Source organism: Schistocerca gregaria, chromosome 4, assembly GCF_023897955.1.
Source record: "Schistocerca gregaria isolate iqSchGreg1 chromosome 4, iqSchGreg1.2, whole genome shotgun sequence".
Lineage (NCBI taxonomy): Eukaryota > Metazoa > Arthropoda > Insecta > Orthoptera > Acrididae > Schistocerca > Schistocerca gregaria.
This window is the reverse complement of record NC_064923.1, coordinates 576,075,224-576,101,739: the sequence shown is the minus strand read 5'-3', so window position 1 is coordinate 576,101,739 and position 26,516 is coordinate 576,075,224. Positions and strand designations below refer to the sequence as shown.

General features: G+C 41.1%; 1 protein-coding gene across 1 annotated transcript in view; it reads right to left on the bottom strand.

Moving 5' to 3' along the window:
- LOC126267080 (probable cytochrome P450 301a1, mitochondrial) overlaps positions 1 to 26,516 on the bottom strand; it is a 158,970-nt gene that overhangs the window by 32,926 nt on the left and 99,528 nt on the right. Inside the window, exon 9 of the mRNA XM_049971943.1 lies at positions 11,008 to 11,177. Within this exon, the coding sequence (XP_049827900.1) occupies positions 11,008 to 11,177 (170 nt within the window). The remainder of the gene's footprint in view (positions 1 to 11,007; positions 11,178 to 26,516) is intronic.

The window sequence follows — 26,516 nt, the reverse complement described above, 5'->3', positions numbered from 1 at the left end:
GAAATTAAGTTTTAAATGAATGTACATATGGCACATAAGATAAATTCATATCTATTATAGCTAAGCACCATCAAAATGGGAAACAGTTTACAGGGCTTCTGCACAGATCGCATTACAACGTTGTAGGGATACTCCAGCCTGATATTTCATCACTCCCATTTTATATGGTACAGTTAATGATAATTACACATGTTGTTTCTTCTAGGAAGCACATCAGTGCAGATGGAGAAGTTGGTTACCAAAGAATCCCTCGGGAACCCGTCGAACTGTTCTTTTTTAGTAGCTAAACGATTTCTGGCTAGCTATTGTAAATATATATTCCTACTAAATGAGCACCTTTCCGTCCAAACTCATTGGCTTTAAGCCTTTTTCAAGATTGTTGTTATCCCTGGTTTTGATCTGTGAAATGAGCTCTTGTTTTGAAAGAGACACTTTTCACTAAGAAAATAGTACTCAGAGGAGCAGAAATTAGTATAGCTAGTTTGGTAACGGACTCACGCAACCTGTTCTTTGACTTGTAAATAATTCGTACTGGATGCTTTCCAGATTGTAAAACTACGACTTGGCTTAATAAGTTACACCAATATATACAAAATGTAAGCAAGCAAATTGTGTCAGTACCTCTATTCTTTTATGTACGACAGTAAGCGCATTGCAAACAAAGTCTGATTCAGGCATTTCAGCAGTTCTGTTACATGCTTCTGCGTCACCCAGTATAGCTTCAGCCAATCGCCATCTTATTAGAGATGAATTTTCTTTTTCTTGCCAGGTCACAGCTTAGCCATGTTAAAGCCATCCACCCACTTACCCTCGGTCCCAGCTGTATTTGCGTTAAAAGGAATACTGTATTGTTCTGTAACTATCCCTTCCTGCACTGAAGCTCGCCGTTCTCTTGCTAAGTGGGGTTTTCCGATGCCATTAACCAACCGCTCAGTTCGTCTCGAAAATGCGTTTCACTTTAACTTGTTTATTCATGCCCCTGTCCATATATTGGTAGATATTGTTTTGTTAGTTTTCAGTTTACTGCGGTTGCCTTTTATTGACACAATTATTATTTTCTCAGGATCTCATACCACATCGTGCTGTTGTTATGGATCAAACTCATGTAAGAACAGTAAAATCTGGATGCCTTACACATGCCAACTCTTCCGAATTAATTGTGTGCTGCTGTGATCAATGTTTGAGGCATTGCTCATAGCAGTGCAAAATTATAAATTCAGTTAATATTAACCAATGTCCAGCTACTTGCATATGTTATACTATATGATGTCATTTTAACATTCAGTTTTGATTTAAAATGTATTGCTTTACATGGCAGTTTCTATTTATGTGATTGTTATGTTGCTTTACAGCTCTTTAGAGCAGTTATTAAACTGATCTTACAACATTTTTCTCTAGTACTTGTTGTTAAGTTCTATTAATCTATTCATCCACTCTTTAGACTCTTTCTTTACAATAACTTCAGGCATTCCGCAATTCTCAAACATTCATGATATTGATGATTGTGAAGGATTCACATAAATACTACATCAGGATTCAGTTGTTATCATATTTAAAATAGTTCATAGTCTTGCATAGCACAAACTACACATTGATTTACATTATTTATCATTAAAACACATGTTTCCAAAATATCTACAATACACAAATTGTTATTAACATATCTTTAGATTGAATTGAGATATACAAATTTGCACATGAAATACAAAATATAAAACATGATACATTTATGAATATACTTTAACAATTTACAAATAGAATTATAGAATACAAATGAAACACGTAAAGTACAAATTCTCAGTGGTACAGGTGCGACTGAATATTTACAGGCATCTCCATTGGTTGCTGAAGTGATTATCTTTTGCACTCTTTATAATATTACAATGAGTTCGTCACACACATCACTTTCTTTCTTAACTCACTTTACACTTTAAACTGCGCTGGATTTGCTTGCTGATGCTGTTGTCAGTCATTGGTGGTTGATGCTGCTAGTCAGTTGTAGACTCTGTGCGATGTTGATCAAGATGATTGACATTTACAGTTCTGAGTGTTCGATCACAAATGCCATTACTTGGTCAATTACATGCAGCATTGTTTTGACAACAAACTGCTTGGTCAAGGCAATGCCATGATGTGACACCATTGATGGAATCGTCCTTTATTAGCGTCGTTGTCATCGACGTTGATGAGTGTAGCCCCTCAACAATTTCTGCAGTTTGATGTCCCCATTATGCATACTCTAATGGTTTGACCGCCATTGGTTGGTTTGATAGTTAGAATGAAATAACTGCCATGGTTTTGTTGAATATTGCTTTCTGTTGATTCTGCCAAATCTCATACTGGTTTAAGGTATAGGACTTAGAAAGGAATCTTGCTGTCTTCTGCCCTCATCTTAGGATCCTTTCTTCTCTTCGTTTCTTGGTGTGTCTTCATGTCTTCTTTCTTGGAACTTGCAACTTCTCGGGCATAGGGATTGGATACGTTATTCAGTGAACGTTATTCGGAGGAATTTTAGTAGATCTTGTAGTGTGTCGAATTTTTGATCAGGTGTAGTTATCCGTAGTTCCTTCTTTTTCCTATGACCTGTATTAGCCGTATTTTGTCGTTTAATCCTATCGTCTTGATCAATCGGAGCGTTACAGCTTACAGTAGGATATGTATTATACTGCTGAAAATTATTTTTCGTCTGTGTAGAATCAAACATCTGCACGATATACATTAATGACTCGTGATAATCAAATAGTTCATTGCTAGGTAATGTTGAGAGTTCATCCTCATCGACATTGTCAGCCCAACCTATCTCGTCTCCCTAGTTGTAGTGTATGTACGGATACCTTTGATGATCGTTCAGTCGTTCCTGCTCCCAATTCCTAGTCTTATACGCCATACCTTAACCTATTTATGGCTGCGGTCGCATTGTCATCCGTTTCAGCAGAAAGTGTATTATCTACTTGAACACCTGCAATACCTAACGTCAGTCAATCCTCACGCTTCCCAGGATTTGGTGCTCGTAATTCAACCTCCATAAGTGGTTCGTTTCTCCTCTAATTACCCGAATTATTTGCCTGTGCATGCGTTCTCGCACCAACTCCACATCTGCTTTCTCTCCATGAACCTGGAGATCGCTGATTAAAGTCAGTCTGTCGGTTACCCCGAGTGCTCCAGTTTCCATTTCTACTTTCGTCTATATTCCTCCTGTTCCAACCACTATTGAAACCATATCCATTACGCTGTGGTCTAGTGCTTCCACTATTCCCATTTCCGTAATTATTCCCATTTCGTCCAGAATTCAATCCCAATACCAGCCTACCATCGCTACCATTATTATTATTCTCCTTACTATTACGTGTTCGTTCAAAAGTATTCTGTCCTGAATCGTGACGTCTTTGAGATTCGTTTTCATACGTGAATTCTACTTTTCTCAAAACACCTTTAAAAGTTCTTACATTACCGCCCCCACGTCCTATCAAGGCTTGTTTGTACTCCATTGGCAGTTTCGTTTTGCATATTTGAATCAATCCTCTGTCGCTATAAGGGTTATCTAAGTATTGGTTCCTTTTAGCCATATTCTCAAAGAATTTTACTGCTGTTTTCTCACGCCAATTTTGGAATGAGACATTTTGTAATAATCCGTATCTTATTCTTATCTGAGCCTCAGGAGATCAATATTCTGCTATAAAAGCAGCTCTAAACGAAACATAAGAATGGCAAATTTCTGCCATCATCTTCATTGTTTCAGCAACACTTCTCTCCATAGGTGCACAAATGAAATCTAACTTATGTTTAAATGACCAATTTTTCGGTATTCCAATTTTAAATTGGTCAATAAATGCGCGGGGATGGAGAATTTTTGCATCTTACTTATAGTGCTGGTATTTTCGCACTATAAGAAAGTCGTTATCATCAAAACCTCTCGTTTCTCTCTGTGATGTACCTTCCGGGTTTTGAAGACTGGAATCCCGACCTTTGTTTGCGTCAAATCTACGCAAACTTGTGTAACTCGGTTCATTTTGTGACTTTCATGACGTAGAATCACTTTCCGGTCTCAATGCGCAATATGCGTGCATAACGCCCACTACTGGCTCTGTATCTCGACGTGTAAGCAACTCTGGCTCTTTAGACGCCGTTCTGTGATCCATCGGTATTCGTCCAACAGATGTGGCGTTGTGTAACGCGTCTCTATGGTTTGATCAGCATATGTCATGCTTTGTGCTTGACGGACTGACCCTTGCTGCAAATCATACTCTTGTATTCCTGATTGACCTGTTATTCTTTCTTGAACAAGTGGTAGCAGTCCAAACTGTTCCCTTCGGATACCGTGATGCTCTGGCATACGCTGGTGACTAATTGCCCATTCGCCCTTTGCGGTTTCGGACTGGCATCCACAAGTGCCATTCCGTCTACCGTCACACGTAATTTCGCGTACCCTTTTGCCTTATTGTCGGCAACTGTTGATTTTGCAATCTTCACAGTACTATCTACCGACACTAAAGTGGATTCTGTCGTCGTCTGCTCACTAACGCTTTCTACGTCACCTCGACTTTCGATCGATAGTAAAACTTCCGATCTCAGCCTTTGAAATTGATGTTGGTTCTTGTATTTTTAAATTAGGAACATCGAATTTCTTTGATGCTGCCTTTGTAGCTCTTTTTCGAGATGTCGTCTCAGCAATAACATGTCTCGATTTCGTCGTCGCTCTCATGTCAAAAGCTTCTACCTGCTGTTTAACCATTCTTAACAGTTTGTTGCATAACTTCACGCAAAGTAATCATGTCTGTTTGGACAGCGTCAATGTCTGTTCTCAATTGTTTGTGCCCTGTAACGAGCGTTTGAAGTGTGGTTTGCGCTTCCTTAGTTTGAGGTCGTATTTGATCTAGTAGGCCTTGAATACTATCACACTTTTTTTGTATTTACTTGTTAGTTTCTCTTAGCCCCAGTGTTATGCGTCCTTCTATACGCTTTTCTGATTCTTGAAACTGTGTTTTTTGATGTATTATGCTCCCTTCTAATTATTTTTGCCCTTTTGTTACGCACGTTTCTATACACTTTTCTGATTCCTGAGATCGTTGTAATAAACGCTGCAACATTCCAAAAAATTTCCAAATATTTTGGCGTTTGCATCTACACCATTTTCGCCAGTCGACATCTGATGTAACCGTTCCCTATGTAGTTTTTCGTGAACTGTTTCCTTCACTTTCGAACATAGTGTATTTCTACGTGTTCTGTCTCGTGTTTTTTCCGCTGATTTACCTGTTGTGTGTCCAATTCGATCCTCTCAAGATCTTCTATGACTTCTCTTTGTCTTAAACGATTATTTTCTGTCATTTTTTAGCGTTCTACTAAGCCGAACGTGACAACACTTTAACATGTGATCATAAGACTTGATTGTACCCCGAAATATCATACATGGTCCTATATTCAATATCTCCTCTTTCATTTAGCATTTTAGTGAATGTAGTTGAGTCAGAACTCAACACAACACAACACAATTCAACGATGTGTTGCGCCAGCAAATAAGAAATACATGAATACAATTCTATCTACACTTACCACACAATTGAGTCACATTTACATTTACATTTTTTTCTCCAATTTGCGTCAGCTTATTGTTTGGAAGGATTATGTGTTTAGTACCTATCAAAGCAAACCCTCAGTCTATCAGAATGCTGTAATTTTGCATCCTGGCAGACGTCGCCATTTGTGAGGTTGTCCACATTTTGCGTCGTCACAGTGAGTGGGCTAATGTGTACAAACGTAGCTTACCACTTAGCGCGCAAATGGACAAAATATCTGAACTGTTATCTCAAGTCCAGGGTGTTAAACAGACATTCTAAATAATAATGAACCTGGCCCTGTAAGTCAGCTAATATCATGTGCTGATGGTAACAAAAATCATTAGAAATGCTGCTGTCACTTAACTAGAATGCATGAATTAGTAAAAGTGAAAGTTTGGGGTCTATTATAGAAAGACAAAACAGCTATTCCCTTTTTTATTCTACATATAATTTATCAACTGTGCTCTCAGTCGTCAAGTGATACGCAAAAATCATGTTCAGTTGCTTTCAACACTGAAGAACAAAATGTTTAACTCTTGGACATTTTGAAGTAACGATTATTAAAATTGTTACCCCTACATGCGAATTTTTTTTCACAGGAAAGAATGATTAAAATCTTCATTAGCTCATTTACATCTACGATGTCATAACTGGTCAATGCACTGAGTTGGTGGAGAAAAAAATTACTTTTTGAACCAATGAAAAAACTCTCACGTATTCAATGTGAGGGTAAGTTAGTATCCTGGCTTTTGATATTCAATGGTGAAAGTGTACGCAAGTTGAAGTGAGCAAAATCTCGACTCAAAATTTATTGTGGCCTAATGAACAATGGTACTTTACTAAACAGCATTTGCAACTATGTTGTCCCCGTGCTGGATCTGAAACACTTATTATCTACTCTGGTCTTAACTGAATTCACTCAGCCTCAACTTTCCTGCATTCTGTAGAATGTTAATCTTTCCCTAGTCGAAATAATGGCTATTGCGCACTCGCTAAGAGTTGGAGTGAAGTGCACAATTTATTTTACCACAAAAATTCCCACAGGAGTAATTAACTACCTCCTTGCTATGTGTTGCCATGACATGTGAAGGGTATCATCCAAACTTCACAGAAACCAAAGCTCTCAACACTCTCGCTATTTTCCACACACTTGTGCAGTCCGCCACAAGACAAGAGAGATATCTAGAAATTTTAGTTCTCAGAATGCTTTTGTGTAATAGGGATCTTCCCACCGTGTCGGGTCTGCATCGCTCAGTATGGCTTCAGCCAATCGCCGTCTTATTAGAGGTGAATTTTATTTCTCTTGCCGGGTTGCAGCCTAGCCCTGTTAAAGCTGTCCAGCCTTTTAGCCTCACTCCTGGCCATATTTACATTAAAAGGAATACTGTATTGTTCTAGCTTTATCCCTTCCTGCGCTGAAACTCGCCTTTCTCTTGTTAAGTGGGGTTTTCCGATGCCGTTAAAGACCTGCTTGGTTTGTCTCCAAAATGTGTTTCATTTTAACTTGTTTATCCATGCCCCTGTCCGTATATTCGTAGATATTGTTTTGGTAATTTTCAGTACATGAATTTACTGCAATTGCCTTTTGTTCTTATAATATAATTATTATTTTCTGAGGATCTCATACTGTATCATACTGTCGTTGTGGATCAAGCTCATGTAAGGTCTGTAAAATCCGGACGCCTTCCACTTGTCCCAAATGGATTTATTTATTTACATGTCCCGTCGGTCTTGTGACTCTGACCCAGCACGTCTTTTTCTCATGTGCCAGTAAAGAAAGACAACATAAAACTAATCAAAGGAAAGGCAAACTACAGTCTGACAATCTGAGATTAATTGGAAGAACCCACAGAAGCTATAGCCCACCCACACATAACCGTACTTTCACCGATACTTGAGTATTTCTCATAAGCCTGGGATCCATACAAGATAGGACTGATAGAAGAAATGGTAAATATTCCAAGATGCCAAGAAGAACAATATGTTTCATCACAGGTTCATGTTTTAAGTGCGAAGTATTCACAGAGATGCTCAACCTATTCAGTGGGTGGCGCTAAATGAGAGGCATATTCTATCGTTATGGGTTGTTTACTGTTCAAATTCGAAGCCCTTGTGCTCTTAAAAAGATGACAAGTAAGGAATCTTTTTTCGAAAATATTCGATAAATTAATATACTCAAGAATAGTCATGCACTTAAAAGAAAACAGTTTACTTAGAATATTACAGTTAGGATTCCAGAAGTGTTGCATAACGGAGAATGATATTTATACAGTCGCTCAAAAAATATTAAAAGACTTAAATAATGAAAGATCGCGAGTTGGTCTTTTCTGTGATCTTTTCAAGACATTCGATTGTGTAGACGATGCTATTCTCCCACAATAACTCACATTTTATGGAATCGATGGCTTTACACACAAATGGTTTGAATCATACTTAAAAACAGAATGCAAAAGGTTGTGCTGAATAATTTAGACAATGTTGAAAAGAAGAAAATTTTAGTGACTGGGAAATAAAAATCACAAAGGGGGTCCCAGATGGTACCATCTTGGGCCCACACCTATTCCTTACATATGTCAACGGCCTTCCACCCAACACTGAATAAATAGAATTTTTTGATGTGATACTAGTGTTATAATACGAGGTTTGAGTGGAAAGTGATACCTCCACCTTCATTAACTGGGTTTGGATGGGAATATTTTAATAAATCAAACGCAGAAATAATCCTTAGAATGTGATCTTTAATTACCAATATTCACTTTTCCACATAATCACCAGCCAATTGGATACATTTCTGCCAACGACGAACAGTTCTCTCAACGCCTTCGTCATAAGCACAATGATGTCCTCGCAGATTGTCTTTCATTATCGGGAACAGATGGAAGTCAGACGACGCGAAATCTGAACTGTATGGAGCATGCCGTATGGTGATGAGATTCAGTCTCTGAAGCTCTGTTGTGGTGGCATCCGGGGTATCCATCTTGCACAGTTCTTCCGATAGCGAAGAAAAGAAATAATGTTAAACACACTTTCTTGTGAAATGCCGATTGTGCTTGCATTTTCCCTCTGAGTGATACGACGATCGTCCTGAATCAATCGGTCAACATTTTTGCTTGTGACACTCGGTGGTTGCTGTCACGGGACGTCCAATTCTTTGTTTGTCACGCAGGTCAGATGTTCCCGCCTCAACATTTTAAAACTTACTCGCCCAATGACGCACAGTACTCACATCAACACTATCACCATAAACTGCCTTCATTGTCTGATGAATTTCCTTTGCGGTGACACCTTCTACTGTCAAGAATTCAATGACTGCACGTTGCTTCAATCGCATTGACCGACCGTCTGCGCAGGGTTCCATACTTTGCGCTGTAACAACACAACAGTTCAATGCTCATACTTCCCGCCAACTGGAACTATACAGAAGAGGCTATGGAACAAGCCAGTACCTGCAGCATAACAATGCTGCTAACTGTTGACGACTTACGAAGATGGAGGCATTACTTTTCAGTCAACCCTCGTAAATCCCGTTAAATAGAAAGCAACGGAAGAAATTGTTAACATTGTTTCTCAAAAAAGTATTAAATGGTTCTCTGAAAACGGATTCGCTCTTAGTTTTGAAAAAACAGACTATGTTCAGTTCTACGCAACAAATAGATTCATAGCAACAACTGATGTAACGCGTGAACAGGAGTCAGTAAGCAAAGTAGAATGTTCCAAATTTTTGGGTGTACATATTGATGAAATCATGAACTGGAAGAAGCATATTACTGAGCGTCGCAAACAATTAATTTCAGCTACTTTTACTCTTCGTATAACCGCTACTCTTGGAAACAAATTAATTAAACTAGAAACATATTTTGCATATCTCTTGTCTGTAACTTCTTAAAGAATCATTTTCTGGGGTAACTCGCCACTTACATAGAAAGTACTGACTACAGAAAATCGGAGGTCGTGCAGGTGCCTGTTCCAGGAGCTAGGCATTTTAACTGCGTCGTCACAAGACATTTATATTGACTAATGAAATTCATCATGGCTAATCCATCACAGTTTAAGACGAACAGTGATGTTCAAATCTGAAACGCTAAGGGGAAAAATTACCTTCATTGCCTGCTGTTAAAGTTTTTCAGTGGTTCAGGAAGGAGTTCAGTATAGAGTAACTAAAATTTTTGATGATTTGGCCCAATCACATAAAATGTGTGACAGGTAGAAAAGCAAGATTTAAATCTAACGTAAAATCAGTTCTCCTATAGAACTCCTTCTATTCCATTAAGGGGGGTAGGACGTGAAACGGGATGACTTGGAGCAGGAGAGGCACCACAGGACATTTTAAGTTACACTGTCTATACTTTTACAACTAAATTCATAAAACTTTGTTAGCATGACCAGGAAGGATTCAGGATTCACACTCATAGCAGAGGAAGTTCAAAAAAATTAGAAAACAGATTTTTTTTACATGTGAAATTTCATCATTTTTTCACTTGGTATTGGCTGCATTTGTTGCTGTAGGTACACTTTTCTTCATAAGTAAGAGAGATTCTTCGATGAATTTTGCACAGCATACAAACCATACTTATAGGTGTATGAAACTCAACAATTTCCCAAATCTGTTAAAAACTGTGGTAATAATTGAGATAATTAACTACAAAATTCGAGTTTTCTCTAAACACGAAGTTTAAAACGTAACAGCCCATTCATGTTTCCATAGATTAAATAAATTCTAGAGTTTATTACACCTGTAAGTATGGTTTGTAAGCTGTGCAAAATTCATCGAAGAATCTCTCTTACTTATGAAGAAAAGTGTAACTATAGCAACAAATGCAGTCAACAGTAAGTGAAAAAAATCATCAAATTTCACATTAAAAAAATATTTTTTCGTATTTTTGAACTTCCACTCCTATGAGTGTGAACCCTGAATCCTTCCTGGTCATTCTGAGAAAGTTTTATGAATTTATTTGTAGTAGTATAGACAGTTCAAATCAAAGTGTCCCGTGGTGCCTCTCCTTCTCGAAGTCGGCCCGTTTGACGTCCTACCCGCCTTAACGAATTTATTTTTCAAACTTGTAGCCTGTAAGGAACAAAAAGTCAGCCAACGTAATTCTTCCCCCTCCGACGTATATCCTGTGCAAAGAGTACGAGGGTAAAATTGGAGAGAGCTCCAACAGAGGCTTACCAAGGCCTGTTCATCTCACCCAACATTCGCGAACTGGGGGCTTGGGTGGGGGAGGAAGGATAAAATGACACTGGTACTGTCTGTGACCTCCACCACAAAAATAATGTGGCTTCTGGAGTACAGATCTAGATGTAGTCACGTAATTCGTTCTGCCCCATTGTCCTCGTCGGCTATCTACCCCGTGTGAAGAGAGGGCGGCTTGACGACCAACTGCGCACCAGCCAGCAGCAGCGGAAGTGACGCAGCGCAGAATACACCGCTAGAGTTCACCAGGACGCTCACCTCAGGGCTTCCTTGACACACGCCTTGAGGAACTTGCAGTCTTCCAGGATCTCAGCAGTCAGCGGGGTCGTGGGGTCTGGGTGTTTGGTACACAGCTCCAGGTACAGCTTCTGCTGGGCGTGAGGGTTTTTCGCGAGGAAATATAGCGTCGTGGCCACCGCATTCGCTGTCTGTAACATTAAAGAAAATGAGTAGAATGCCGGTACAGAACTGAAGAGAACTGTGATAGTCTTCGAACCGTGAAAGCCGATACAATGAAAAAACCATAACTTAGCCTGAATTTGCACACCCACGTAAAAATACATATATAAACACAAAAACACGCACACGAAAAAGAATCCGCGAGGGAGAGGGAGGGAGGGAGGGAGAGAGAGAGAAAGAGAGGAGGAGGAGGAGACACTTTATTCATTTTCTCTTTTTCATTTCTGGTGAATGCCGACTGTTTTCCCAGATAAAACATTACGTTTCATCAGTCGTATTCTATGGATTCTGTGGAGAAGCGTATGTGAAAAGGAGTCTAGACTGTATGTTTCATGTAAGTACGATACAACGAAATGCCTTAAAATTATGGATCGTTATTGTATTATTGCACTAATGCTAATTACGAAAACCTAAAACAATAATTTCAAAACTGCCATTCAAGACAGTGTTCAGTGGGACCAAAAAAGTTGCCCTACATGAAGCTTTTTAATTCAGAGTTAACCTCCAGCACAAGATTTACAGAACATTTAATCTGCTAGCATACCAGTTAAAGAAAACATCAGTATAACTAGAAATAAACTATTTATTCACAGGAAAAATCATTTTCATAGAAATACACTGCTGAAAAAAAGATTGGTACACCTGGAAAGACGACGTCGATTTTGATCCGACGACGGCATATGCCACCTGGGTGATAATAGGAGAAGTACTAATAACGGTTTCAACCTCTACGCCAACAGATAGTATAGTGGCGTAGGTACCAGAGTCCCATCTGTGTTTACCCTTGAACAAGGTATGCTCACAGCCCGAAGGCTCAGTGTGGTGCAAACGTGTGAAGCAAACAAGCAATCATGCCATGGAGACACGCTTCCTATACCCAACCGAGCGAGTTTAAAAGGGGTCAAATTGAGGCTTTCCGAGGGGCGGGATGGTCCATTCGGAGAAATGCCACGGCAGTCCGATGTGCTGTGCCAGTTGAGCAACAATGCTGGTGTCAGTGGACATGTGAAAATTCTCACACCCGTAGATGGGGTTCTGGACGTCCATGCAACATACACGCCCACCAGGATCTTGGTACTGTATCATAAGAGCATCACTGGCATATCGTACAGCACAGATATGACAGGTTCTGAGCCGAGATGTGTCAACAAGTACTGTTGTGAATCGGTTATTAGCAGTAGGACTACGGGCACGCACAACTCTAGCCCATCTTCCACTCACGCCACAGCATCGAGGTGCACAGCACAACTGGTGCCGTCAGAAAATCACTTGGAAGATGGACTGGCGTTCTGTGGTCTTCAGCGATGAAACCAGGCTCTGCCTGCATGCAAGTGATGGTCGTTTCCACATATGACGTAGGCCTGGTGAGCGCTGTCTCTTGGGGTGCAATAAGCCACAACTCTCGTTCACCTTTGGTGTTTCTGGAGGGGACGATAACCAGCGCTCGGTACACAAAAAATCTTGTTAGACCCATTCTTTTAACGTTTGTGCAACAGGAAGATGATATGTTGTTCCATCGGGGTAATTCTCGCCCACGCACTGCCCGTGAAACTCAACGTGTTCTGCAAGACGTGTATCAACATCCTGGCCATCACAGTCTGCATACTTGCCTCCAGTGGGGCACGTGGGATATGATGGAACGAGAAGTGACTCAACAAATAACATAACAGAGACTTTAGGTATATATACAGGGTGTTACAAAAAGGTACGGCCAAACTTTCAGGAAACATTCCTCACACACAAATAAAGAAAAGATGTTATGTGGACATGTGTCCAGAAACGCTTAATTTCCATGTTAGAGCTCATTTTAGTTTCGTCAGTATGTACTGTACTTCCTCGATTCGTGGCCAGTTGGCCCAATTGAAGGAAGGTAATGTTGACTTCTGTGCATGTGTTGACATGCGACTTCTGCAAATGGTTCTTCCAACAATGTGACAATCCTCATTTCAGTGCAAATGTTCTCTTTACGGATGAGGCTTCATTCCAACGTAAACAAATTATAAATTTTCACAATCAACATGTGTAGGCTTACGAGAATCCGCACGCAATTGTGCAATCACGTCATCGACACAGATTTTCTGTGAACGTTTGGGCAGGCATTGTTGGTGATGTCTTGATAGGGCCCCAAGTTTTTCCACCTACGCTCAATCGAGCACATTATCATTATTTCATACGGGATACTCTACCTGTGCTGCTAGAGCATGTGCCTTTACAAGTATGACACAACATGTGGTTCATGGACGATGGAGCTCCTGCACATTTCAGTCAAAGTGTTCATACGCGTCTCAACAACAGATTCGGTGACCGATGGATTGGTAGAGGCGGACCAATTCCATGGCCTCCACGCTCTCCTGACTTCACCCCTCTTGACTTTCATTTATGGGGGCCTTTGAAAGCTCTTGCCTGCGCAACCCCGGTACCAAATGTAGAGACTCTTCGTGCTCGTATTGTGGACGGCTGTGATACAATACGCCATTCTCCAGGGCTGCGTCAGCGCATCAGGGATTCCAGGCGACGGAGGGTGGATGCGCTGTATCCTCGCTAACGGAGGACATTTTGAACATTTGCTGTAACAAAGTGTTTAAAGTGACGCTGGTACGTTCTGTTGCTGTATGTTTCCATTCCATGATTAATGTGATTTGAAGAGAAGTAATAAAATGAGCTCTAACATGGAAAGTAAGCGTTTCTGGACACATGTCCACATAACATATTTTCTTTCTTTGTGTGTGAGGAATGTTTCCTGAAAGTTTGGAAGTACCTTTTTGTAACACACTGTATATGCTTTAACTATTTACAGCAGTCTGCCATCACTGGGGTAAATTTTCGATTCCACGACTGTAGAAATCACGAGGTTTCAAGTTGAAGAGTTCGTCGAACCATCTTCGGAGTGCATTTGATCCGGAAAGAACGTTACTTGAAGGTTGTTCAATAGATTGTTCAATAGATAGCGGAAAAGGTGAAAACCTGAAGGCGCAATATCAGATGAGTCAGGTGGGTGCGGAATGACTTCCCAACCAGTATCCTGTATAGTGTCTTTTAGCATTCTAGCAAAATGATGGCGGTTGTTATCGAGGAGTAGCAACACTTCACGCACTCTCCCTGGTGGTTATTCTTGGGGTGACCTGCAAGACGACTTAATTGTTGCCAATAAATGTCAGCAGTGATTGTTACAGCTCGAGGAAGCAATTCGTAATACACCACACCGTCACTGTTCCACCAGATGCAGAATAACATCTTTCGTGGTCGAGCGCACGTATTTGTACAGGGAGTTGCTGCTTTCTTCCGGGTCAACCATTCCTTTCCTTTTCTTAGGTTAGTATTACGAAACCATTTCTCGTCCCCGGTAACGATACAGAACAGGATTGGTCGATGTCGTTCACGTGCCAATTTATGACGAGCAAGCAAAGCTGCACATATGGCCACCCACTGACTTTTGTGATTCTGCCTCAGAGCATGCGGTACCCATACATCCGATATCTGAACCTCCCGCATCGCATGCAAATATCTTACAGTGGCGGAATGATCACAGGCCACCACATTTGTCAGTTCCCTAGTACAGCGACGTGGGTCATAGTGGTTTAGTGCACTTAAACGACCTTCATAAAACACCGAAGGTCTTCCTGATCGTAGTGAATCACTAGTGTCAAAACCAGCATGCTTAAAACGAGAGATCTATGTTCTTGATATGCTCTGTCTAATAGCATTATACCCATACACAGCTCAAATGTTTCTGGCTGCTTCTTTTGCTGTCGCCCCTTGAGCAAACTCGAGGAGAACATTATATCGGAAACGATCCGATTTCTCCATTTTCCACTGCAGTTTGTAGTGCCCACAGTTTCATTCACTGTCAATGATCAAATGACTATATGTAAACTCAAATACTAAGAGTGATTACAAATAAAAAATGACAATCGATAAATAAACCAACAGCAACCGGAAAACCAACATGCAAAACAAAAACACTACGAACTTAAGAGCCAACCTAATATCTCTCCTTTAAGAAGCAGTTGTGCGCAAAGGAACAACGTGTAAGAGTGAAAAAATAAATGAAGGTAGTGCTTTAATGTCCCGTCGACGACGAGGACATTACAGGCGGAACACAAGCTTGGATTAAGAGTACGGTCAGGAAGGAAATCGGGTATTTCTTTATCGAAAGAATGAAGCCGCCATTTGTTATTAGTGCTTTAGGGAAATCACAAAAAGCTAAGCCTGGATGGCCGGACGGGCCATTGAGCCTCCTTGCCCCAGTGCACCGCCTCGCTCCTAGTCACGCACAGGGATGGACCTGTGGAATTTATTAGCACATTGGAAAATTTGCCGCACTTGATACCTTGATCAAAAGTACAACTATAGCAGACCTGCACTGTCAAAATTAAATAGAAACTGGAAGCTTCTAAATGGAGTACTCGAATGTGAGGAAGTTCCCGAAAGGGAATGAGAAATTCCGTCGTTCCGTGGATGAATCGCGTTTTTTGTCAGTATAAGGGCAGCACTCGACGATGAAATACAGTCAGCTGGTTCTTAATGTCGAGAGGTCGATAGGAATGTTGGAGAAAGGTATGTGATGAGTCGGGACTGTGATTTGATGTGTTTAGTATTATGATGCGTTTTCACGTGTGGCTCTGTTTTAGAAGAAAAGAAACTCTAAATAATTTTAATTTTGTGTTATTATATATTGTTATTTTATTTATGGACTTTAAATACACACATCAAAAAAAGTTTTTCATCACCCCGGTTCCCAGAACTTCTGAAGATAGACGTTGACTGTGGATACTCTATAACAGACACAGAACCAAAAAGAAATGTTCAAATGTGTGTGAAATCATACGGGACTTAACTGCTAAGGTCATCAGTCCCTCAGCTTACATACTACTTAACCTAAATTATCCTAAGGGCAAACACATACTCCCATGCCCGAGGGAGGACTCGAACCTCCGCCGGGATCAGCCGCACAGTCCATGACTGCAGCGCCTAAGACCGCTCGGCTAATCGCGCGCAGCCACAGAACCCTTTGACTGTTCAGAGATGTCACTAAACCCTCCCAAAGACGTAAACAACCATGCATGAGCAGAGCCTATTAGACGGAGGAGGTCCGAAAGCCGATCAGTTCCAGTCATTCCACCAGAAGGAGGTATACGGCTCGTGTTGTCGGTAGTTCAACCACGCCTAGACAGTCAATACCGCGGTTCGATCGAATCCGCATTGTTACTTTCTACCAGGAAGGGGTCTGAACAACAGAAGTGTCCAGGCGTCTTGGACTGAACCAAAGTGATGTTGTTCAGATATGGATGAGATACAGAGAGACAGAAACTGTCGATGACATGTCTCACTCAAGCCATCCAAGAGCTACTACTGCAGTGGATGACCACCACCTACGGATTATGGATAGGAGGAACCCTAACAACAACGTCACCAATGATTTCGCGCAGCCACAGGACGTCTTGTTACGTCTAAAACTGTGCGCAATAGTCTGTATGATGCGCAACTTCACTCCCGACGTCCATCATGAGGTCCATCCTTGTAACCACGACACCATGCAGCGCGTTACGGATAGGCCCAACAATATGGCGAATGGATCGTTCAGGATTGACATCAAGTTCTCTTCACCGATGAGTATCGCATATGCCATCAACCAGACAATCGTCGGAGACGTGTTTGAAGCCAACCTAGTCAGGCTGAACGCCTTAGGCACACCGTTCAGCGTGTGCAGAAAGGTGGAGGTTCCCTGCTGTTTTGGGGTGGCATTATGTGGAACCGACGTACGCCGCTGGTGGTCATTGAAGGCGCCTTAACGGCTGTACGATACGTGAATGACATCGTCTGATAGTGCAATCATATCGGTAGCACATTGGCGAGGCATTCGTCTTCATGGACCGCACCCCCATCGTGCACATCTTGTGAATGACTTCCTCCAGGATAACGACATCGTTCGACTAGAGGGTCCAGTATGTTTTCCAGACATGAACCGTATCGAACAAGCCTGGGATAGACTGAAAAAGGCTGTTTGTGGACGACGTGACCCACCAACCCCTCTGAGGGATATATGCCGAATCACCGCTGGGAAGTAGGACAATCTGGACCAACAGTGGCTTGATGAACTTGTGGATAGTACGCCACGACGAACAGAAGCATGCATCAATCAAGAGGACATGCTACTGGTTATTAAATATTAGAGGCACCGGTGTGTACAGAAGTCTGGACTACTACCTCTGAAGGTCTCGCCGTATGATGAATACAACATGCAATTTGGGGTTTTCACGAGCAATAAAAAGAGTTGAAATGATGTTTATGTTGAAATCTATTCCAATTTTCTGTACAGGTTTCGGAACAATGGCGATGCAAAACTTCTTTTGATGTGTGTACATGGACGTTAATTATTAACACCCCCCCCCCTTCTAAACCATGGGCTTTGACGTAGGTGGGGAGGCTTCCGTGCCTCAGTGATACAGATAGCCATATCGTATGTGAAACCACAACAGAGGGGTATCTGTTGACAGGCCAGAGAAGCGTGTGGTTCCTGAAGGGGAACAGGAGTCTTTTCAGCTGTTGCATGGGCAAGTCTAGATGATTGACTGATCTCGTCTTCTAACATCAACCAAAACGGCCTTGTTGCCCTGGTACTATGAACGGCTGAAAACAACGGGAAGCTACCGTAATTTATCCCGAGGGCATGCACCTCTACTCTATGGTTAAATGACCATGGCGTCCACTTGGGTAAAATATTCCGGAAGTGAAATAGTGCTCCATTTTCATCTCTTGGCGGGATTACACAGGAGAATGTCGTTATCAGAAGGAAGGAAACTGACCTTCTCTGCGTCGGAGTGTGGAATGTCAGATCCTTTAATTGGGCAGGTACATAAGAAAATTTAAAAAGGGCAATGGATAGGTTAAAGTTGGATGTAGTGGGAATTAGTGAAGTTCGGTGGCACGAAGAAGAGGACTTCTGGTCAGGTGAACACAGGGTTATAAATACAAAATCAAATAGGGGTGATGAAGGAGCAGGTTTAATAATGAGCAAAAAAAGGAATTTGGATAAGCCACTATGAACAGCATAGTAAAAGCATTATTGTAGTCAAGATAGACATGAAGTCCACACCCACCAAAGAAGTACAAGATTATATGCCAACTTGCTCTGAAGATGAGAAGGAGATTGAGGAACGGTATGATGAGATAAATGAAATTATTCATATAGTTAAGCAAGCTGAAAATGTAATATTCAAGGGGCACTGGAATTCGATAGTAGGTTAGCAGGGGAATAAAAGTCAGAGAAGAAGAGAAGGAAAGGTAGTGGGGGGGGGGGGGGGGTGGAGAGGAATGAAAGAGTAAGCCGCCTGGTAGAATTTTGTACAGAGCATAATTTAATCATAGCTAACACTTGGGTTGTGAATCATGGGGGAAGGTTATACACCTGGAAGAGAGCTGGAGACAACATAAGTTTTCGGATTGATTATATAATTGTTAGACAGAGATTCAGAAACCAGATTTTAAATTGTAAGACATTTAGAGGGATATATGTGGAGTCTGAACACAATTTATTTGTTATGAACTGCAGATTAAAAGTGAAGAAAATGCAAAAAGGCACGAATTTAAGGAGATGGGACCAGGATAAACTGCACGAACTAGAGATTGCAGCGTGTTTCAGAGGGAGCAATAGGGAACGTTTGACAAGGACAGGAGAAAGGAATACAACAGAAGAATAAAGGGTAGCTTTGATAGATAAAATAGTGAACGCAGCAGAGTGTTAAACAGGTAAAAAAATTAGCCCTAGTAGAAATCCTTGGGTAACACAAGATATACTAAACTCATTCGAGGGAAAGAGAAAATATAAAAATTCAATAAATGAAGCTGGCGAAACAATACAAAAGACTAAAAAAATGAGAACGACAGGAGGCCCAAAATGGTTAAGCAGGAACGGCTAGAAAACAAATATAAGGAAGTAGAAGCACATACCTGTACAGGAAAATTAAATAGATCTTTGGAGAAAAAGAAGCACCTCTATCAGTATCAAGAGCTCAGATACAAAACCAATCCTAGGCAAAGCAGAGAAGCGAAACGAGTATATAGAGAGTCTATACAGAAGCGATGTTCTTGAGGAAAATATTATGGAATTGGAAGAGGAGGTAGATGAAGATGAAATGGGAGATATGATACTGCGTGAAGAGTTTGACGGAAGAACGGAAAGACTTACAGAAGCCGACCTTGGGGAAGATCAGTTTGGATTCCGAAGAAATACAGGAACACCCGAGGCTACACTGACATAGAAGGTAGGTTAAGAAAAGGCAATACTACGTTTATAGCATTTGTACACTTAGAGAAAGCTTTTGACAATGGTGACTGGAACATTCTCTTTCAGATTCTAAAGGTGGCTGGGGAAAAAAACAGGGAACAAAATTCTATTTGTAATTTATACAGAAACCAGATGGCAGTTATAAGAGTCGAGGGGCACGAAAGAGAAGCAGTGGTTGAGAAGGAAGTGAGGTGGGGTCGTAGCCTGCTATCGATGTTATTCAGTCTGAATATTGAGCAATCAGTAAAGGAAACAAAAAGAAACATTTGGAATAGGAATTAAATCCCAGGGAGAAGAGATAAAAACTTTGAGATTTGTCCATGATAAAGATGTCTGGGGTAAAATACAGGGAGCAAAAGGCTAGTTACAATTTGTACAGAAACCAAATGGCAGTTATAAGAGTTGAGGGGCATGAAAGGGAAGCAGTGGTTGGGAATGCAGTAGCCTATTCCCGATTTTATTCAACCTGTGTATTGAGCAAGCAGTAAAGGAAACAAAAGAAAAATTCGGAGTAGGGATTAAAATCCATAGAGAAGAAATTAAAACTTTGAGGTTCGCCGATGACATTGTAATTCTGTCAGAGACAGCAAAGGACCTGGAAGAGCAGCTGAATGGAATGGACAGTGTGTTGAAAGGAGGATATAAGATGAACATCAACAAAAGCAAAACGAGGATAATGGAATGTAGCCGAGTTAAATCAGGTGATGCTGAGAGGATTAGATTAGGAAATGAGATGCTTAAAGAAGTAAATTTGTTTTGCTACTTGGGAAGCAAAATAACTGATGATGGTCGAAGTAGGGAGGATATAAAATTTAGACTGGCAATGGCAAGGAAAGCTTTCCTGAAGAAGAGAAATTTATTAACATCGGGTACAGATTTCAGTGTAAGAAAGTCGTTCCTGAAAGTATTAGTGGGAAGTGTAGTCATGTATGAAAGTGAAACATGCACAATAAACAGTTTAGTCAAGAAGAGAATAGAAGCTTTTGAAACTTGGTGCTACAGAAGAATGCTGAACATTAGATGGATAGATCACATATCTAATGAGGAGGTACTGAATACAATTGGGGGGAATATAAATTTGTGGAACAACCTGACTAAAAGAAGAGATCGGTTGGTGGACACATTCTTATGCATCAAGGTCTTACCAATTTAGTACAGGAGGGAAGCGTGGCGGGTAAAAATCATAGAGGGAGACCAAGAGATGAATACAGTATGCAGATTCAGGGGGATGTGGGTTGCAGTGGTTACTTGGAGATGAAGAGACTCGCACAGCATAGAGTAGCCCTTTGGAGTGAAGACCACAACGACAACAACAATACTAACAATAGTATGTAAAGGAAAAATCATCGTTGATAGTGACAAGTTCTGCACTTTTTCCTTGTTTGTGGCAGCTATTATAAAAAATTCAATGTTGGTTAACATAACAGTGAAACCTTACTTGCTGGCTTCTGCATAGTGCAAGGACTTCGCAAGGATTTTGTCAAAATGGGAGCGGGGTTTCGCAATTTTTAAAGAGCTTACATAGGCTCATGTTTTAATGTTATTCTTGATATTTATTTATTTATTTTAACCTGCTTTTGGGAGGCCTTCTTGGAAATAGTATTGTTTTTATAAAATTAAGCAAGAAAATATTTTATTAATCTAGTATAATATGTATCCTCAACATAGATATACAAAAGAAACACCCAACGTGCAATTAAATATTTCTATATTTGGAAGTATGATAACTTCACCCTATTGCCAAACAAATGAAAACTCGCCTCTTTGCTAAGAGAACACAACTGAAGTCTTTTAATATAAGGTTCAGTATAACAGAGCAGAAGAATCTTAACGCAGAGTTCAGTAGAGTTAAACGGGTTCAAGTCTCTTTAGAAAATAGTTATCTTTCTCTTGTAGTATATTTAAATTTACAACTTATATGAGCACTTCAAAGCAGCCTAAGTTCCTCAATTCAGTCTCAAATTTGAGTAAGGGATTTTTCATTTCATTTAAATTCTTCAGTTTCCGTAAGTGACCAAGAACGTTTTTCAACTATTATTTCAGAAGACAACTTGAAACTACAGCAGTCAAATTTATTTACAAAACAAAACTGAATACACAAATCTAGAGCTGTAGATTTTGGATCTTAACATTTATTTAGGAGATTATTTCAAATAAATGAATTTAAGTTTATCCATAATGGAGACCGTCTTTGACGCTAATAAATTCCTCTACAATGTACAACATACATGATGTTTATTTGCAAATACGTTAGATTTGTGCCGGTTAGACTCACTGTTCCAAGTATATTACGAATAAGGCATTTCACAGTAGAACGTCGTTCTTGTGGTAAAACCTAGATGGTAAAACCTGGAGACATGATAATCGCCATTCCACAAGTGAGCCATTTTTATTCACAGATAGATACTTCAAAAGGACGACCGCTAGCGGCCTTGCAGTGTAAATATGGCTTTTAGTACCGCAAGTCTTCAGGGACATACAAGTCCGGATCGTCTTTGCTGCAGCTCTTTTCATTTAAGCAGTGAGACAGAGAATCGGTAAGGAAGGAAAGGAATCCGAAAAGACTTGGCTCTTGCCTATTGTAAGTGGCCAACGCCGACATTTGCCTAAATTGGATATTGAAAATGGGGACAACAGAAAACCATTTTCAAGGTTGCAGGTGGATGGATTCGAAACCGTTCGGCTCCCAAATCTAGGGGCTGCTAATTCGGCGCCTCAAGGGGCAGAACTACCCAGTTTGGTGAAGAATTTGGAAAAACTGTTTGTTGTACATTGTTTTAAAATCAAATAAAATGCATCACAACAAAATATGAAATTCTGGTGCATATTGAATTGTGCATGTTTCGTTATTTGACAGTGCATGAATCATGCGTATTTTAATATTTAATTTTGCATGGAATTCGTGGCTTCAGTTATTGTAGTATTACGAGAGCGCAAATAGATTTTGGACGGACGAGGTTGGGGCGGGGTGAGGGAATACAGAGTGCAGTCTTCTCCTACGAATTCTGTTAGAAGCGAACGAACTATAGAATGTGCTGTCATCACATAACTTTTCCGTTCCACACAAATCCTTCCCCATCGTTCAGTATTTGAAACGGTTTTCATAACTGAGTACTGCTTGGGTGACCAGATGGGTCGATATTTTGCTATTTCAGCTAATGATAATAGAATTTAGAGCAGATTTTTTAAAATGCAATCATCGCCGTTTGGGAGATATTTTTGTTGATCAGCGTGAGATTTGGGCGACACAGGTAAATACAATTTTTTTATGCACTGATTTTAATTTAATGTTATTTGTAATGTTCAGGGTGCTCCGCTGTCTTGTGAAATACTGAAATAGTGCAACCCAAAAATTCTACCAGTCTGCAAATAACGACTGCCATCCTAACATTCGATTGCTATACATAGGTAATTAGGCGAGTACAATAGTACTTAGATATTTTTAATTTGCCTTAACGATAGAGGACGTTTACAAATCCGTTTTCTTCCTCTCTCTTATTAAAAACTTATCCATAATTAGAAACTATCAGAAAAGCACAAAAACAATGAACAGCGGCGCTTACATTAAATTCAACTGCAAGTAAGAACTGAACTGGTAACATAATAACTGAACTCAAGTAAGGCTGCCAGTGTACAATACTTGTTCCTGGCTAAAGTGGGGACAGGTGATAGCCGATTGTGCTATCGATATTATGATAGTTTAAAGCTATCAACGACCTTCCTGACTATTGATAATGTGTATCTCTTTTTTAGCCGTACGACTGAAAATCAAAATGTAAGCGGCGATCAAAAAGTTTCCGTTTGAAGGCCGCGCGATCAAGAATTGATGTGCCACTCTGGCAAAATCGCCGGAGGCATAGAGGCATTCAACCCTATCGAGGCACCAGGTTGAAAATATCCGTTTGGTGAAACACCGTGTTCTGCTACGTGAAGAAATCTTAACTGCCTGCTGCAAATCCTGTCGAACAGGAATCGTCGACCTTCCAAGGACTTTTTTTAAGGGACCAGACGCGTGATAATCGCGTAGGGAGAGTTGAGGACCATGGGGCGATCACTCGAGAGGCTCCCACTTGAGTTAGAGTAACTTCTGCGTCACGACATTTGCGACATGGGGACGTGCGTTATCATGAAGCAGCGGCATTCTATGTCGCAGTTTTCATTCTTCAACGATAATATTCGACAGAGATACTATCCAATATACATTCTTCATTCTCCGATGGATGTCTACCAGTGTCTGTCCCTCGGTAGACAAGAGATGAATAAAACGTTGGTCCTGTTTGGACGGATTTGGTAATAACGTCACCACGGTTCACACTTCCGCATTTACCCCAACGACGTCAGAAAGATAGGAATGTCACTCTAATCCATTGCCAACATATCGGTGCTAATGCACCCTTATCAAGGGCGCCCATACGATAGTTTGTTGGGGGGGGGGGGGGGGTGCTATACATGGTGGTGTGGAGTACTTTTAATATTCTGGAAGACGATGACGACTTTTAAGGACCCAGACGAATACTCTAGTTCCGACCCTGTTAACAACCCGCCTAATAAAGATTTTTGAACCATTTTCTTGGAAGAAAAACACTTCATTACAATATATTTTTTTGTATTCCCTGAGAGACATGAGGGTGGGGTAGCCCCCCCTTTCTCCCGAGTATGAGCGCTCTTGCTTCTGATGTCTCTTAATCTGACTACACGACACCTAGATCGTGAGTAATTTCGTTAAGTGATAAGGGGGAGGAAGTTCGGGACCCGCTGGATTGTCTCCTTTGGCTACGCCCTTGCCTCGGGTTCTTCCGCCGATGTTGTTTGACAGTTTTCCTGTCGCTTCGTCAGAAAAAGTGGCTGGCATTGTCAAACCTTAACCCTCCACTGCTGGAGGCGGCCTAATGCCCGTCTCGCGGTCGGAGATCGTTATCATATTCCTGTTGCAGGTAGCAAGGGGTGCGATATTGGACAAGGGAAAGGTCTCAGACGTTGACACGAATAGTACATACGGGTATCCCACAAGAAATGGTCAATATTCATGGATACAACAGGAACGATCATTTTAAGTACACTACTGGCCATTAAAATTACTACACCACGAAGACGACGTGCTACAGACGCGAAATTTAACCGACAGGAAGAAGATGCTGTGATATGCAAATGATTAACTTTTCTGAGCATTCACGCAACGTTGGCGCCGGTGGCGACACCTACAACGTGCTTAAATGAGGAAAGGTTCCAACAGAATTCTCATACACAAACAGCAGTTGACCGGTGTTGCCTGGTGAAACGTTGTTGTGATGCCTCGTGTAAGGAGGATAAATGCGTACCATTATGTTTCCGACTTTGATAAAGGTCGGATTGTAGCCTATTGCGATTGGGGTTTATCGTATCACGACATTGGTGCTCACGTTGGTCGAGATCCAATGACTGTTGGCAGAATATGGAATCGGTGGGTTCAGGAGGGTAATACGGGACGCCGTGCTGGATCCCAACGGCCTCGTATCACTAGCAGCCGAGATGGTGGTGGTGGTTAGTGTTTAACGTCCCATCGACAACGAGGTCATTAGAGACGGAGCGCAAGCTCGGGTTAGGGAAGGATTGGGAAGGAAATCGGCCGTGCCCTTTCAAAGGAACCATCCCGGCATTTGCCTGAAGCGATTTAGGGAAATCACGGAAAACCTAAATCAGGATGGCCGGAGACGGGATTGAACCGTCGTCCTCCCGAATAGCAGCCGAGATGTCAGGCATCTTATTCGCATGGCCGCAACGTTGTGGACATTTTCAAGACAACAACCATCTGCCGAACAGTTCGACGACGTTTTCAGCAGCATGGACTGTCAGCTCTGAGACCAAGGCTGCGGGTACCCTTGACGCTGCGACGGTGTACTCACCGACGAACCTGGGTGCACGAATGGCAAAACGTTATTTTTTCGGATGAATCCAGGTTCTGATTATAACATCATGATGATCGCAGCCGTGTCTGGTGTCATGGCGGTGAACGCACATTGGAAGCGTGTATTCGTCACCGCCATACTGGCGTATCACCCGGCGTGATGGTATGGGGTGCCATTGGTTACATGTCTCGGTCACCTCTTGTTCGCATTGACGGCGCTTTGAACAGTGGACTTTACATTTCAGATTTGTTACGACCCGTGGCTCTACCCTTCATTTGATCCCTGCATTTCAGCAGGATAATGCACGACGCATGTTGCAGGTCCTGTACGAGCCTTTCTGGAAACAGAATATGTTCGACTGCTGCGCTGGCCAGCACATTCTCCAGATCTTTCACCAGCTGAGAACGTCTGGTCAATGGTGGCCGAGCAACTGGCTTGTCACAATACGCCAGTCTCTACTCTTGTTGAACTGTGGTATCGTGTTGAAGCTGCATGGGCAGCTATACCTGTACACGATATCCGAGCTCTGTTTGACTCAAGTGCCCAGACGTATCAAGGCCGTTATTACGGCCAGAGGTGGTTGTTCTCGGTACTGATTTCTCAGGATCTATGCACCCAAACTGCGTGAAAATGTAATTACATGTCAGCTGTAGTATAATATATTTTCGAATGAATACCCGTTTATCATCTGCATTTCTTCTTGGTGTAGCAATTTTAACGGCCTCTAGTGTAAAAACGTCATGTTCACTTATGCCCCATTAAGAGTGGTTTCCGATATGGAACACATTTAACGTACGTTTTTATTTAGTTAGTGTATTATTCAATATATTATCATGTATACACATTGTAATTCAACAATATTAAAGACACTATTGCATCGAAGAATGTTAACTTCCCCTTAACATTTTTAAAATCTGAGACGTTCCGTTTTCCTCGTGGAAAAAGAAAGTTTATAGTAGTCTTCCGTCTTTTTCGTCGAGCCTCGCTGCTAGAAGCTTGTACTATTCTGCACTTTAAATGACGTTTTGAAATAATAACCAATATAAACTTATTTACGCCTTTGTTTGATAGTAGTATCCACATACCTGTTCTTATCTAACGACGAGAACTTTTGTTTATTTTTTGGCCAGCTAAAT